Source organism: Lactuca virosa, chromosome 7 (genome assembly GCF_052849685.1).
Source record: "Lactuca virosa cultivar CGN04683 chromosome 7, Lactuca_virosa_CGN04683_v6, whole genome shotgun sequence".
NCBI lineage: Eukaryota > Viridiplantae > Streptophyta > Magnoliopsida > Asterales > Asteraceae > Lactuca > Lactuca virosa.
Genome location: NC_136432.1, coordinates 108,839,302 through 108,857,798, shown reverse-complemented (window position 1 = coordinate 108,857,798; position 18,497 = coordinate 108,839,302). Strand labels below are relative to the sequence as shown.

At 32.5% G+C, this 18,497-nt stretch overlaps 1 protein-coding gene across 1 annotated transcript; it reads left to right on the top strand.

Annotated features, from left to right (window-relative positions):
• Window positions 1-5,615: 5,615 nt before the first annotated feature.
• LOC145127040 (uncharacterized) lies at window positions 5,616-18,074 on the top strand. Its single transcript, XM_079062292.1, has 15 exons — window positions 5,616-5,664; window positions 5,768-5,848; window positions 6,083-6,163; window positions 6,878-6,958; window positions 7,194-7,274; window positions 8,164-8,476; window positions 8,580-8,753; window positions 9,204-9,322; window positions 9,611-9,671; window positions 9,907-10,023; window positions 15,866-16,006; window positions 16,095-16,693; window positions 16,877-17,107; window positions 17,215-17,661; window positions 17,722-18,074. Exons 1-15 carry the CDS (start codon window positions 5,616-5,618, stop codon window positions 18,072-18,074), a joined length of 2,928 nt encoding a protein of 975 aa, XP_078918418.1.
• The last annotated feature ends 423 nt before the right edge of the window (window positions 18,075-18,497 follow it).

Below are 18,497 nucleotides of genomic sequence, written 5' to 3'. Positions count from 1 at the left end.
GACTCTAGTAGTCCGAATTCTCCAAGCGAGGTCAAGATATCAAAATCGGTTCATCCCCATTTGCCCAATTCGCCATTCCCTATGTCGCTATCTGCCTATCTCGCCTGCTGTCTCAGTGTCGCTGTGTTGTTGTCTCGCTAGTCGCTTGTGCCTTGTGTCGCTGTCTCGCCAAGTCGCCTGGTCTCACTCTCGCCATCGCCAAGTGCCCAAGTCGCCATTCACAGAAATCAGGTATGGAATCCCGTCATCCCGAGACCCGAATCCTGTTCTTTCTTTTCTTATTGTTGATTCTTGGTGCTGCACTACTGTTGCTGTTTGTTGTTGCCTGTTTCTGCGTTACTGAGTTTCTCTAATTCTCTCGATCTCTTTTTTCTGATTCTGTCGGTCCAAACTCTAAATTAGGAATTAGAGTTTCTTTTTTTAACTTGGCTGTCATTTGCCAATTTGATTTATGAGTTATGAACTTAGGATTTGTCACTTTAGCTCTTCTAGTCTTCTTTCAGTTTTGATTTAATGTAAGCTCTAGGACACCAAACAGGAATAGAAAAAAATTGATTTGGTTATGCTTCAAACAAAACTGAAAACAAAGATTGATTTGGTTTTTGTTTAAAGACATTAAAGGTCGCCGGACTGAGTTGTAATTCTTTTTCTAGGTGATTTTGGTGTTTATTTATTGAAAACAATTTGTTTTTTTTAAGAATGTTAATTTCAGGTTATAATATTTTCGGCCCCCAACTTAATTGTTCAAGCTCCGTCGCTGATTACTAGCTTCCATATACGTCCTTTTGTATTCATTGATTCTAACATATTTATTTAAATATTAGATGAAATAATTATCTAGTAATCGGCCAATCATAATTGTTGTTAGGTTTTTCCATAAACTATTACATATTTTTATTCTAAACAAATCAAATAGCTTTAAAATATTACTAATCGAAAGAAATATGAATCGATTCAACTTTTAAATACTAGAAAACTTTAATTTAAGGATAAATTTCTTTATATATATATATATATATATATATATATATATATATATATATATATATATATATATATATATATAGAATAAGGTTCAATAAAGAACCATAATTATCAACGAACCAATCGTGAGCGTTGGAAATCATAATGAAAAACGGCCAAGGAAACAGATGTACAATTGTACATTAGACGCACACACGCCGGATTATACCGAAAAATTCACCCCCTTACCAAAAAACCCAACTTTTTTTTTCTTTAAAATTTTTTTAGGCCACATTTTTTATCGAAGAAAAACCGAATATACCATTGTTCACGATTTTTCGTCCTCTTTCCATAGAGATCAATGTTGATATATAAAAAACAAACTTTTTTTTTCGAAAAAAACTCAATTCATTTTGTTAGTTTTTTCAATATTTAAGTTGATTTTTATCAAAAAAAAAACTAATTATAAAAATATTAATTTTTGTACTCTATTAATAAACATCAACACCGATTAAAAAAAATCGATCAGTATAGATTCACACTGTGAATCTAAACTGTAAATATTTTAATTTTTAACATTCACAATGTAAAAAAGTTCGATCAGTTCAGATTCAGATTGTGAATATGACTTACTATTATTCACACTGTGAATCTCAGCAGGTTCACAATGAGAATCTGAACAGGCTCGCAATGCAAATCTGAACAAGTTCGCAATGTGAATCTGAACTGAAATATCGATTTTTTTTACATCAATATAAATCTATGTTTAAAGAGTATCAAAAAGTATGAATTTTGATATATTTATTAACTTTTTTTCTATAAAAAAATAGACCTTAACTTTTCTATGGAAGGAGGACGAAAAATCGTAAACAACGGTATATTCGGTTTTTTTTTCGATAAAAAACATGGCCTAAAAAAAATTTAAACGAAAAAAAGGAGAGGATTTTGTTATAATCCAGTGCATGTGCGTCTATTGTAAAAGTCTACAAACCTTTCTTTTATCGTTGATCGCTTTAAATTTCGACGCTTTGAATTAGTTCATTGGTTCCTTAATTAATAATGCTTCTCTACTGAATTCCCCCCCCCCCGCCCGTAAAAGAATTTAAAATCATTTAAAAGATAAGTTAAGGGGTATGAACTCACCTGATAGTGAGTAATCTGGAAGATAAGATAGATATAGGATGCTTGAATTCACAAATGAAGTTCCGAAGCACAGTTGGATCCTATAAGGCATATTTTCACATTATATATATATATATATATATATATATATATATATATATATATATATATATATATATATATATATATATATATATATATATATATATATTAAATGAACTTTTAATGTGAAACTGATTTTGTGAAATTTAATGATAAAATATAATATAGTATTAAAATTTGGTACACAAGGTGTTTAATAAAATGTATTAGTGTCTTAGTACATGTCTTTAGTTTGTAACTTAGTGTCTAAACCGATGATTAAACTGTGAAAGAGTGTCTAAACTATTGTATTAAACTGTGAATGAGTGATTAAACTGTTGTATTAAATGGTGAATGATTATCTGCAACTTTGTATTAAATTAGGATTTTATTGTTTTAAATTGTTTATTTCGTATACTAAACTAGGAATTGACTGTATTAACCCATGAATTGTGAATTGTATTATGTGAATTTACCATATTATGTTGTGAATATTTTATGAATTTTTTTCTTCGAAAATATGAGATGAAAGAAACATTATACATTTATACACATATTTGATTTTATCTAATTTTGAAGAAGGTAAGTAAAATTTAAATTTTGAATATTTGTGTAAATACACTTTGAAAGAAGCACTAGCTTATATATGCATGCTGTGAATTTTTTGTTTAAACTATGAATTGACTATATTAACATGTGAATTTTGTGTTTTAAACTATGAATTTATTGTATTAAGCTGTGAATTTGACGTATTAAAGTGTGAATTGACTGTATTAAGAGTTTTTAATTGATAATATGGTTTTGAATATATATTTTTTGTATTAAATTGTAAATTTATTGTATTAAGTTGTGACTTTCTTGCATTAGGTTGTGATTTTTGTGTTCAAAACCGTAAATATATTGCACTAAGCTATGATTTTTTTATCTCAACTGTGAATTGACTATATTAAGTTGTGAAGTTTATGTATTAAATTGTGATTTTTGTGTTTTAAACTGTGAATTGACTGAATTAAGTTGTGAATTTTCTATATAAATTTTTCATGGACTGTATTAAGTTGTAAATTTTTAATGAAGTTTTTGTTAAAATATGAATGATTTATGTATGAATGTTTGTGTTATTTTTCTTGTGAATGTATTTATTGTTTGTCTTGTATAACTATTTTGCAATAAACGTTGAATAAGTGAATTAATTAGTTATTAAATTTTGAAAATAATATTTAATTTGTTAATGAATTATTTTATATATATAGATCTGGTTTGGAAGGAATGATGGTTGTGATGGTAACACATGTGGTTGGTGGTGACGTGTGGTAGTAGTTGGTGATGGTAGTGGTAGAGTTTGGGTTTGACTTCTTTCAATATGTGAATTAGTGTATAATGAATTTTAATTATGTTATGTTGTGAATTTAATATATTAAACTAAAAATGGATTGTATTAAATTATATATTTTATATAAATTTTGTGTGAAAACGTAAACGAATGTATGCATGAAAATATTAAATTGTATATTAGTGAATTAATATGTTTATTAAACTGTGAATATGGTACATTAAATTGTGAATATTTCTTACACATGATATATATATATATCTTTAAAATCTACGATTTAGAAAAAAGAGAATTAAATTTGTCAAGTCAAAAATTCATTTTTTTATAATATTTTTGAATATTTAGCTGCAAAAAAATTGTACTTATTTAAAAGTATTACTAAAGAATTGAGAAGTACAATCTGTGAATAGGACCAGATATACCATTGAATTTAGTATTAGTCTAATGGCGGTCCGGTGGCTGTCAAGCAACCAATGGAAACTAGTTGTAAAATAAGGAATGTAAAATTTTGCTTAATATAATATTGATATTTGATTTATCCAAAATTCCCTTAATGAAGGTTTCAACAGAATTAAGGACCATGAGTTAATACAACAACAAATATTGGACTGTGAAAATATTGGATTGTGACGTAAGTTTTACTGAAAGCTTACTATTTCCTGAAGGTTTTTTATGCATGATCCTTTCCATAAAAAACCTTCAGGAAATAGTAAGCTTTGTGTTTCGTAGTTTGGATTTTGAAGGAAATCAAAGAGTCTACAACCGATGATTTTAGCTTCCACGAAAACCAATCCTTCATAATTGCAATCAAAATATCAAGAACATTAGTTATTATCACTTCACATTCAGTAAAAAAAAATCATAGATGTGATTAAATTTTCTTGAATAAGTTTGATTTTGAATCTTTTTTGTTCATGATAACATAATAGTTATATTTTGTTGGAATGATTAAAGATGTTTCAAATTGTTTATTGTTGTTTGTTTGTTAAAATTGATATGCCCCAAAGTTACTGGTAGGTATAAGGGTAGAATCGTCTTTTTAATTAGTATACTACCACATTTCTACCACTTTAAACACCAAATTGAAAGTATTATGTTTTGCTGTTTGTGTATGCGAACAATCCAAAAGTAAAATATCTTTCAGAAATGCAACATCGTGCATACATTTTACTGTCATTATATATACCAATTTGCTTAAATAAAGTGTATATGTGTTACATTGCAGCTTCTACGCAAGGTTGGAATATGCTTCTACACATCGCTAAACTCAATTTTTTTTAACCATGTTGTCACTGTGTGTTTGTGTGTAATTATGTATGTCATTTGAATTTGTGTGTCTTTAATTCTGTTTTATGTGTATGAATGGGGTTGCAGCCGGAACAACACCCATCATTTGTATTTGTGTGTCTTTAATTCTTTATTTGTGTGTCTTTAATTCTGTTTTATGTCTTTAATTCTGTTTCATGTTGTCACTGTGTGTTTGTGTGTAATTAACCACGTTGATGTGGTTTTTTTTAGTTTCTTGTGGAATTGAGTCTCTTTGTGGTTATATTCAATGATCATTTGTGGTTATATTCAATGATCATATGGACAGTCTTATAAGTAGTAACAACTTAATTAAATAAATTAACACTTTTCGTTACACTATTTATTACAAGAATATAAAAGTTTAACGGTTTCGAACAATATATGGAATCTACGGAACCTAAAGAATGTCGAAACCATAGAAAATTACATATGGATAAAAGAAAATCCAATGTTACGTCTAGCATGCCAATTGTAATCGTTTGTATATAATTGAATTTTTTATATTGTAATTTGAGAGGTTAATATCAATTAATTTATACAAAATATTGGATTAGATCCAATCGAATCTTTATGTCATATAACTAATATATCTTCTTATTTATTTTTGTTACTTTTATATATCCAGATGTGGGTTATCGGCAACAACATATAATTTATTCACATAACTCTACATATGTTACCCGTTTTGATGAACATTGTTAACCCAAATATAGCATATGGATTTCAGCACACAAGTTTCCAATCTTCTTCCATTGTTAATATCAAAGGTCCATTATATAACGATGTCAAGGTCAAAAGAAAACAAAGAAAAATGTATTTGGATAAGAGAAGATGTAATGATATGTCCACCACGCCAATAGGTATTCCATATAGTATCTAAAATATATTCGTTTATCCAAATCCGTTTGTATCTTTTGAACTAATTGATACATATTTGTATTTACTAATGTTTTTATTTTATAGCTAATCGTGGTCGTGTTCAACAAAATTTCGAATCTACTTCATTTTTTAATTTAAGAACTCCGTTATCTAATATTTCCAATGGTACGAATACAGTTCGTTTAACATTTTTTTATTTTATATGTTACTTATGTCGATCTACATGCATTATACATATTTCAATTTATGTTTGTATCCGATTCATTTCTAAGTTCAATACTAACAATCGAACATTGTCCACCACGCCAACAGGTATGCCACATAGTTTATGAAAAATATTCGTTTATCCAAATCCGTTTGTTTCTTTTTGAACTAATTAATACATTTTTTTTATTATAGCTAATCTTGGTCGTGTTCAACAAACTTCCGAATCTACTTCGAATTTTAACTTAAGAACTCTGTTATCTAACATTTCCAACGGTATGAATAAATTTCGTTTAACATTTTTTATATGTTACTTATGTCGATTTGCATGCATTATACATATTTCAATTTATTTTTGTATCTGATTCATTTCTAAGTTCAATACTAACAATCGAACATTATCCACCACGCGAACAGGTATTCCATATAGTTTATGAAAAATATTCATTCATGTAAATCCATTTGTTTCTTTTTGAACTAATCGTTTGTAAGCCAATTGGTAATCGTTTGTATATAATTGAATTTTTTATATTGTAATTTGAGAGGTTGATATCAATTAATTTATACAAAATATTGGATTAGATCCAATCGAATCTTTATGTCATATAACTAATATCTCTTCTTATTTATTTTTGTTACTTTTATATATCAGATGTGGGTTATCGGCAACAACATATAATTTATTCACATAACTCTACATATGTTACCCGTTTTGATGAACACTGTTAACCCAAATATAGCATATGGATTTCAGCACACAAGTTTCCAATCTTCTTCCGTTGTTAATATCAAAGGTCCATTATATAACGATGTCAAGGTCAAAAGAAAACAAAGAAAAATGTATTTGGATAAGAGAAGATGTAATGATATGTCCACCACGCCAATAGGTATTCCATATAGTATCTAAAATATATTCGTTTATCCAAATCCGTTTGTATCTTTTGAACTAATTGATACATATTTGTATTTACTAATGTTTTTATTTTATAGCTAATCGTGGTCGTGTTCAACAAAATTTCGAATCTACTTCCAATTTTAATTTAAGAACTCCGTTATCTAATATTTCCAATGGTAAGAATACAGTTCGTTTAACATTTTTTTATTTTATATGTTACTTATGTCGATCTACATGCATTATACATATTTCAATTTATGTTTGTATCCGATTCATTTCTAAGTTCAATACTAACAATCGAACATTGTCCACCACGCCAATAGGTATGCCACATAGTTTATGAAAAATATTCGTTTATCCAAATCCGTTTGTTTCTTTTTGAACTAATTAATACATTTTTTTATTTTATAGCTTATCTTGGTCGTGTTCAACAAACTTCCGAATCTACTTCGAATTTTAATTTAAGAACTCCGTTATCTAGCATTTCCAACGGTATGAATACATTTCGTTTAACATTTTTATATGTTACTTATGTCGATTTGCATGCATTATACATATTTCAATTTATTTTTGTATCTGATTCATTTCTAAGTTCAATACTAACAATCGAACATTATCCACCACGCGAACAGGTATTCCATATAGTTTATGAAAAATATTCATTCATCTAAATCCATTTGTTTCTTTTTGAACTAATTAATACATATCTGTACTTACTAATGTTTTTATTTTATAGCTAATCTTGGTCGTGTTCAACAAACTTCCGAATCTACTTCCAATTTTAATCTAAGAACTCCGTTATCTAACATTTCCAACAGTACGAATACATTTCATTTAACTTTTTTTATTTTTATGTGTTACTTATGTCGATCTGCATGCATTATGTTTATATCCAATTCATTTCTAAATTCAATACTAACAATTAAAACATTGTCTCAGGAAATGGACAATATTATGTATTATTTGATCATATGAGGTCATCGACTTCACCATGAATCACTCGAGATTCTTCCATAAGTTTGTCGTTTGCGAATCAAACTTTAAAAAGGAAGAGTGCAAATATATCTGTTATACCCTTTTTTGACTTGACATCAGATGAAGACTTAAGTGATCATCACATTCTTAAAGATGTGATTTCAGGTCTCTGAAAAGGTGATGTTCATTAGCTTTAACTCCATTTATTTTTAATTTAAACTAACTCTCTATTAAACTTTAATTTTTTTCAATCTTTTAACAACTTTTTTATATATATCAGATTACTTGGACCATGTTGATGAGACTCTTTTGTGTGCCATCTGTCATGCAAAATTATGAAAAGATGAAGCCCATCAAGATAATAAATTTGGGAAGAACACATATTTTTCCATGTGTTGTGGTAAAGGCAAAGTTGAGCTTCCTGAATTAAAAGAAGCACATCCAGAATACCTAAATCTATATCGTCATCTTGATCCCAAATGCAAATATTTCATGAAGAATATTTGTCGCTTCAATTCGGTGTTTTCGTTTACTTCGATGGGTGGAAAAATTGAATCTTCCATTAACAAAGGCAATGTTCCATACACTTTCAGACTTAGTGGTCAAAATTATCATAGTATGGGAAGTCTTATACCTTCATATGGATCCAAACCAAAGTTCTCTCAACTTTACATATATGATACTGAAAACGAACTTACAAATAGACAAAACGCTTTCAGGTTCGTCTTCATATTTATTTTCGTATGCTTTTAAAAAAAATTATTATCTATATATTTAATTATTTAATTACTGAATATTTCATACAACCTTTATTATTAACAGCAAAGAAAAAGACGAGTGTATATCACCTTCTCATTCACTTGATATCGAGATCATACAGTTCTTGAAGGTTATGTTGGATTCAACAAATGAACTGGTTAAGTGGTATAGAATGGCAAGAGATTGTTTTTCTGAAAATCCTCATATGGATTTAAAGTTACGTCTTATAGGAAGAAGGCAAAAAGATGGATGAACGTATAACTTACCTACTGCTTCTGAGGTTGCTGCTTTGATTGTTGGTGACATTGGTGATTCAATTGATAATAGAGATATCATTGGAACAACTCAATTAGGAAGTCTACAACGTATAAATGAATTACATCCTGCTTAACTTTCTCTTCAATACCCACTACTCTTTCCTTATGGAGATGATGGATATAGAGTTGACATCCCTCATAGAGGTGTTACGCCTTTAACGGATACCAAATGACGCAACTATACAATGAAAGAATTCTTTTCTTATAGAATTCAAGACAGAGTGAATATTTTTTCATTAGTTTTGAGCTAAAAAAGACTTTTTCAACAATTCCTGGTTGATGCCTATACGATGATCGAAAGTGAGCGACTATATTACGTACGCAATCAACAAAAATTTCTTAGATGCGAATCTTATGAAACTTTGCATAGCCTACAAAGGCATGGAAATACTGATATTTACAATATCGGAAAACGCGTGATCTTGCCTTCTTCTTCTACAGGTGGTGCACGATACATGATGCAGAACTATTTAGATGTCATGTCTCTCTGTAAGTGGTATGGGTACTCGGATTTTTTCATAACTGTAACATGTAATCCAAAGTGGCCAAAAATTAAAAGGTTTCCTAAGGATACAACGGTCAATCCCAAAGACAGGTCGTATATCGTATCTAGGCTATTTAAAATGAAGCACGATTCATTGATTACAGACTTAAAGAAAAATGCATTATTGGGTTCGGTATAACAACTATAATTTTAACATGTTTATATTTATAGTTGTTATTTTTTTTATATTTTCAATATTTTATAATATGATATTTATTAATATACATTTGTAGTTGTTTACACGGTGAAGTTTCAAAAACGTGGCTTGCCTCACGCCCATACATGTCCATTCATGTACTCTGATTACAAGTTGCCTACCGTTGAACAATCGAGTTATTTCTGCAGAAATTCCAAACAAAGATGAGGATCCATAATTATATGCACTTGTCAGCGAGTTCATGATGCATGGTCCTTGTGGTGGTGATAATCCTAAATGCCCATGCATGATTGATAACAAGTGTTCAAAAAACTTCCCGAAGCCATTCTTAGATCATACTTCTGTTGATTCAAATGGTTATCCTATATACAGGAGACGTAATGATGGTTCATTTGTTGAAAATTCAGGTGTGAAATTAGACAACAGAAGTGTCATTCCATATCATAAAGTCTTTTTGAAAAGATATCAAGCTCATATTAATGTTGAATGGTATGACATCCCCAAATTCACGGCCAGAAAAGACCGGTTTAATTTATGCTTTTAAAATAATTTCAGAGTAATCCTTTGATTAAAAGAGTTGGGGAATTTGTTCCCAAAACGAAATATGATAAAATAAGATTTACCAAAGCATTTCTTAAAGAAATGTATTTTCATTATATAACAAAACTCGGGATGTCATGTTCCGATACAAACAAAAGCATAAACGGCACATTATAAGCCTTAAAACATACATTTACACAACAGGCCTGTAATCAAAATATCTTGATAAGTCATCCAACTTATGCTCTCACGCCACTGCCAATAATAAAGAGAAAATTGAGTGGGTCAGGCTTGGGATCCTGGTGAGCATATAGGGTTTTCAACCCACAATAAATAATTATATTAATTTCATCAACCAACAATAACCCAATTACCCATTCCCGTTATCCTCACTTTACGTCCCTAAAACAACTATCACAAGGGACCTAGCCTAAGGATTTTCATCGGGGCGACAACACATGCTTCGGGGTTTCCTCAGCAATATAAGTCAAAGTCAAGCAAGGCAACCATGTGGGGGATGGAGTACAACAAATGAGCACCCAATTTCATTAACACCTACAGGTCGCGAGCCTGCCAGCGTTCCACTAGACTGTCTAGAAAAGTCTGTGGTCGTCATCTAAACTCCTCTAGATGAGTGGATAACAATAACATCGAGGCCTCTCACCATTTTATCACACATCAACTATCTACCCATGTTCTAACCCAACATTTTTTGTAGATAATATATATATATATATATATATATATATATATATACACTTTCACATACAGCTTAAAATACATAGATAATATATATATATACACATAGCACGTATTCTATAGAAGATACTTCATACCTATGTGTTAGAAGAAAGGGATTATACAATCTCTCAAAACGTATACTTAATACATTCAAACTATACTTGTATTAAAATCGTGTTTATGAAAGAGACTATGCACTCACTTGTTAAGACGATGCTCAGACAGCACTACGGCTCTTAGAGTAGTATTCTTCGATGAATCCGGGATATCTTCACACACCGGGCTTCTCGCGGGCAGAGCTTCTGCTCGGAAACTATTTTCTTCTCGGGATCTTTGGAGCGTCGGGACTTGCTTTGGGTGTCGGGATGATACCGGGGCTTCGGGGGTGCTTTAAGAGGGCTAGAGAGGGTATCGGGAGTGAGAGAGTAAGTGAATTAGCAGCTATGGTCGGTTGCCCTTCGGTTTCTATTTATAGGGCCATTTTGTGGATTCACGTCGTGAATCTAAAATATTCACGTTGTGAGTTCAGTAATCATCAGGTGCGTCATCGCAACTTGGGTCTGTCAGGCTCCAGAAGACATTAATACTGAGTTCACGTCGTGAACACTGTGTTCACGTCGTGAACTCTGACACAGTGTCGGGGTTCACGCCCCGAACTTCAGAAATTCATATATTTCGCATACGAGCTCCGTTTTCGACGTTCTTTATATACACGCATAGGTCAGATTATGCTCTACAACTCTCGTTTAGACTTCGTCAGCTAATTTTGAATTTAACTTTTATTAGATTATTTTTAGTAGGTCAGGACCAGAGAACTCCGTTAGAAATTCACAACTCCTTCATCTGATGTCCGTTTTCGTCTGTCTTTTTACCGTTGGACTACTATCGACGAGATCTTCGATTCTCGTTTAGATTATTTCGGCTAGAAATCACTCGATCTCATATTCGAACTTTGGGCTGCATACCGCTAAGTTGAAACTTCGAAAACTCATAACTTTCTCATACGAAGTCAGATTTAGACGTTCTTTTTATGCACGCTCTCGGTTTAACGTATTCTACGAATTTAATTTAGATCACTAAGGCTAAATATCGCTCTACCGTAAATTCACTATTTACGTCCTACAGCGTCGTGCCGAATCTGTCGCGAAACTTCGACAGGTCATAACTTCTTCGTTATAACTCGGATTTCAGCGTTCTTTATATGTACGGAAACCTTGTGACGTATACTACAACTTGGTTAAGATTATTTATTCTACACAATCTTCTATCAAAAAGTCATTTTTGACGCTTATTGTCTCTAAATTAACTAGCTCGGATCTACGGGCGTTACAATTATCTCCCCCGTAGGATGATTACGTCCCGGAATCATCAACGAAAATAGGGCTCGTATAATGATTCCATACGTTATCTTTCCATCCTAAGTAATAACCGTAATATATATGTTTCTTCGAACGAGTATCTAACTCTTGGGCTTCTTGACCGCAGGCGATGCTCAATCTTGCACCTGCTCCTCGTACTATGTTGGACTTTCAATCGTAACCTTCGAGTTACAAAAAAAATCGTTATTGAGGACTCCTTCTTCTTCTTACAATAAGTACTTTCCTTTATCTATTGTAACAGACCGATGGGTCATGCTCTAATGATCTTTTATCGTATGATGCAACGCTTAGACTCAAGTCTCTTAGAGTCAAATTCCAGAATGGAATATACCTTCCTTCATATTCTAATGTGATATAATCACATTTTAGCATGTAGCATTTCTAGCTACAAGCTTCTTTAACAACGAGCGTGATGTTATTGATCGCATTGATTTCAATCTTCTGACTTAAGTCAGATGTTACATCGAACTTGGTTCTCTGAACCATGTAACAAACTCATCGTAGTCGGACTCAATTTGATATGACCACTAGGGTCGGAATAACAATCATCTCATTAGTCATTACCAAAACAATGGCAACGACATACTTGAATAAAACAATACCAATCACTAGCTTCTTGGTAACCTTGTGACTTTCCCTGATCCAAGCGTGAGTCCTGTGCTTCTAGTAGTATAGACCTCTACTACTATTCACACCTACTCATACCCGTCCCAAGTATTGTCTCGCAGTCCCCAAGTCCTAAAATCACAAAACAATTTAACACATACGAATGTGTCCAATTAATCATAAAAATTCTCTTAGACTCTACTAGGACTTCTTCCATGCGTATCTTCAATCATCAATTCTACTTCAACTCGGTTGGTGACGGAAATTCCATACGATGGGACAACTTCAAGAATTACACCAATCGTTCCATCATCCTGCCAATCGAAGATGTACTTCAGACGTACCGTACTCCTCTAAACGTTTCGTTATTTTATCAGACATATTCTAAAGGCAAGATACCACTCTTACGATATCTTCTGATAGGTGTCATTCACTATCATAAGCCTTTCATTTCCTCCATTTACTCAATTCTCTACGAGTCTTCACCATAACGTTTTGTACATCCAAGCAGACGTTCGGTGTATCGGGAGAGAATTTAAGATAAGAAAGCTTTATTTACGATAGACGTATAAATCTCCTTATCACTCTGAAATGTTTACATGCTAGTTCTAATACCGTAGTCGTACGCTTAGAATCCTAAACACATAAGGTTTCCAAATCCGGTTGGCAACAAACCGTAGATCCGAACAAATATATCATATATGGCAAACATATAACATTTAGCACATAAAAGCATTTTAGACATCTTTCCTAAAATAAACTAGTGCTCGTGTCTATAATATAACAGACACTTCCCTCACAATCTTCACTTAGCATTCTAATTTTAAATCTAGAAATCCTACAAATTCCTAGTTCGCTTAAACTAATGCTCTGATACCAACTGTGGCATCCCCAAATTCATGGCCTGAAAAGACCGGTTTAATTTATGCTTTTAAAATAATTTCAGAGTAATCCTTTTGTTTAAAAGTGTTGCGGAATTTGTTCCCAAAACGAAATATGATAAAATAAGATTTACCAAAGCATTTCTTAAAGAAATTTATTTTCGTTATATAACAAAACTCGGGATGTCATGTTCCGATACAGACAAAAGCATAAACGGCACATTATAAGCCTTACAACAGATATTTACACAACAGGTCTGTAATCAATATATCTTAATAAGTCATCCAACTTATGCTCTCGCGCCACTACCTGTAATACAGAGAAAACTGAGTGGGTCGGGCTTGGGAGCCTGGTGAGCATATAGGGTTTTCAACCCACAATAAATAATTATATTAATTTCATCAACCAACAATAACCTGATTACCCATTCCGTTATCCTCACTTTACGTCCCTAAAACAACTATCACAAGGGACCTAGCCTAAGGATTTTCATCGGGGCGACAACACATGCTTCGGGGTTTCCTCAGCAATATAAGTCATACAAGGCAACCATGTGGGGGATGGATTACAGCAAATGAACACCCAAGTTCATTAACACCTACAGGTGGCGAGCCTGTCGGCGTTCCACTAGACTGTCTAGAAAAGTCCATGGTCGTTATCTAAACTCTGCTAGAAGACTGCATCACAATAACATCGAGGCCTCTCACCATTTTATCACACATCAACTATCTACCCATGTTCTAACCCAACATTTTTTGTAGATAAAATATATATATATATATATATATATATATATATATATATATATATATATATATACACACTTTCACATACAGCTTAAAACCTGTATAAAATATTCATTCAATACTCACTCCAAATACACAGATAATATATATATACACATAGCACGTATTCTATAGAAGATACTTCATACCTATGTGTTAGAAAAAAGGGATTATACACTCTCTCAAAACGTATACTTAATACATTCAAACTATACTTGTATTAAAATCGTGTTTATGAAAGAGACTATGCACTCACTTGTTAAGATGATGCTCGGACAGCACTACGGCTCTTAGAGTAGTATTCTTCTATGAATCCGGGATATCTTCACACACCGGGCTTCTCGCGGGCAGTGCTTCGGCTCGGAAACTATTTTCTTCTCTGGATCTTCGGAGCGTCGGGACTTGCTTCGGGTGTCAGGATGATACTGGGGCTTTGGGGGTGCTTTAAGAGGGCTAGAGAGGGTATCGAGAGTGAGAGAGTAAGTGAATTAGCAGCTATGGTCGGCTGCCCTTCTGTTTCTATTTATAGGGCCATTTTTGTGGATTCACGTCATGAATCTCATATATTCACGTTGTGAGTTCAGTAATCATCAGTTGCGTCATCGCAACTTGGGTCTGTCAGGCTCCAGAAGACATTAATACCGAGTTCGCGCCCCGAACTTCATAAATTCATATCTTTCGCATACGAGCTCCATTTTCGACGTTCTTTATATGCACGCGTAGGTGAGATTATGCTCTACAACTCTCGTTTAGACTTCATCGGCTAATTTTGACTTTAACTTTTATTATATTATTTTTAGTAGGCCGGGACAGGAAAACTCCGTTAGAAATTCACAACTCCTTCATCTGACGTCCGTTTTCGTCTGTCTTTTTACCGTTGGACTACTGTCGATGAGATATTCGATTCTCGTTTAGATTATTTCAGCTAGAAATCACTCGATCTCATATTCGAACTTTGGGCTGCATACCACTAAGTTGAAACTTCGAAAAATCATAACTTCCTCATACGAAGTTAGATTTAGACGTTCTTTTTATGCACGCTCTCGGTTTAACGTATTCTACGACTTTCGTTTAGATCACTAAGGCTAAATATTGCTCTACCGTAAATTCACTATTTACGTCCTACAACGTCGTGCCGAATCTGTCACGAAACTTCGACATGTCATAACTTCTTCGTTATAACTCGGATTTCAGCGTTCTTTATATGTACGGAAACCTTGTTACGTATACTACAACTTGGTTAAGATTATTTATTCTAAACACTCTTCTATCAAAAAGTCATTTTTGACGTTTGTCGTCTCTAAATTGCTTAGCCCGGATCTACGGGCGTTACAAATGGTGCAATCAGGCTGCTTCCATCAAATATTTGTTTAAATATATTAACAAGGGTCCTGATAGTGCTACCACGGTAGTTGTCCAAAGCAACAACACATATGATACTAAAAATGCAGTTGATGAAATAAAGAAATACTACGATTGTAGATATTTGTCTGCATGTGAAGCCTCGTGGCGGATGTTTGGATTTGACGTTCATTACAGGTATTAGCACTAAACAAATTTTGATTTAGAAAAAATATAAATTGTGAATACTAATTATTTTTCTTAATTAAATAATAATTATTTACAGGTATCCTTCTGTTGTTAGACTTCCTTTCCATCTTTCTGGACAACAAAATGTTGTGTATGGTGCAGACGACGATATTAACGATGTCCTCGACAAACAATCTGTTTCTTCTTCATTGTTCTTAGCTTGGATGACATGTAACGAACATAATAAAGAAGCACGAAAACTTTCATATGTTGAATTTCCTACAAAATTTTTATGGAAATTGAAAGATCGTTGCAGGAAGCCAAGAAAAAAAGGAAAATCGATCGGTAGAATTCATGCAGTTTCACCTAATCTCGGTGAAGCATATTTTTTAAGAATTCCTTTTAATAAAGTCAAAGGTCCAAAATCGTTTGAAGATATCCGTACGGTAAATGGACACGAATATGCTACTTTTAGAGAGGCATGTTATGCTCTTGGACTTTTACAAGATGATAGAGAATATATTGACGCCATCGAGGAAGCCAGTCATTCAGGCTCTGGTTACTATTTACGATCTCTATTTGCAATTATGCTAAAGTCGAATAGTTTGTCTAAACCTTCCTGTGTTTGGGAAAATACATGGAAATATTTATCAGATGGAATTCTATACAATCAAAAGATGCGATTAAAGTCTCCAGGTATTATGATATTTTTCAACATTTAAATATATGCATTAATAATATACTTATTTTTAGTAAGTTTTTTTATTCACAATTACATTTTTTCGTAATATATTAACATATTATTTTTGAAAACATTATTTCTATGTACTTATGATTGTGTATATTTCTTTATAAATATTTAACTTTCAATTTATACAGGTTTATCGCTTACTGAGGATCGACTTAAGAACTTGACCCTTTATGAGATTGAAAAAGTTTTATTCCAGAACAACTCAAGCCTTAAATATTATTATGGGATGCCTTACCCTGGTCATGAATCTATATCTTCTTCAAATAATCGTTTGATAACCGAGGAACTAGATTTTGACAGGACCGTTCTACACAACGAGTTGATTCAGCTGATGGATTCATTAACAGTTCAACAAAGAGGTGTTTTTGACGATATCATGAAACTGTTCAAAAAAAAGGAGGCGTGTTTTTTGTATATGGCTATGGTGGTACTGGGAAAACTTTTCTTTGGAAGACATTATCTGCAGCCTTAAGATCCGAAGGTGATATCGTTTTAAATGTTGCTTCAAGTGGTATTGCTTCGTTATTACTGACAGGAGGTAGAACGAAACACTCTCGCTTTATAATTCCTATAAATCTCACTGAAGATTTTTTTTGTTCTTTCGCACCGGCTTGTGATGTTGCCGATTTGTTAAGAAGAACATCATTAATTATATGGGACGTGGCACCAATGATTCATAAACATGCATTTGAAGCGTTAGATCGATCTTTGAAGGATATATTGAGTTGTGATCTTCGTAGCAACTCAAAATTGCCATTTGGAGGAAAATCAATTGTTTTTGGAGGCGATTTTAGGCAGATTCTACCTGTTGTTCCAAACGGAAGCAGACAAGACATTGTGAATGCTTCATTAAGTTCCTCCTACATTTGGTCAGATTGCAAAGTCTTAAGATTAACGAAAAACATGAGGTTGAGTGATTGAACAAATGACATTGAAGAAACAAAGACCTTTCTAAATTGGCTTTTGGATATAGGAGAAGGAAATGTTGGTGGTTTCAATGATGGTAAGGCAATTATTGATATACCAGATGATCTTCTCATTACTGATTCAATCGGTTCATTAATTGCATTTGTCTATCCTTCTATTATTGAAAATGCCAAGCATCCCATGTTTTTTCAAGAAAGAGCAATCCTTGCACTGAAAAACGAAGTTGTTCAAGAAATAAATGATCGTCTGTTATCACTATTTCCAGGTGATGAAAAAGAATACTTGAGTTCAGACAGTCTTTGTCATTCAGATTTTGTTCATAATGACTTTGATGAAAGTTTGTATTCGCCGAATGTTCTAAATGATCTTAAACCGTCAGGTTTGCTGATCCATAAGTGAGTATTAAAAGTCGGTGTTCCAGTTATGTTACTAAGGAATATTGATCCGAAAAGTGGTTTGTGTAATGGAACGAGACTACGTGTTATAACATTGGGTAACCGTGTTATAATATTGGGTAACCGTGTTATAGAAGCAGAGATAATTTCCGGAAGTAATATAGAAAACCGTACTTTTATTCCAAGAATGTCCTTAACTCCTTCAGAAAAAAGAGTTCCTTTCACATTTCAAAGAAGACAATTTCCATTGGTTGTATGTTTTGCAATGACAATAAACAAGAGTCAAGGACAATCGCTATAAAAAATGGGTTTATTTTTTAGAGAACCATTGTTCACTCATGGACAGTTGTATGTTGCATTGTCGAAAGTTAAAAGCAAAGATGGATTAAAAATATTAATTTTAGATAGTGATGGTAACCTTAGCAAT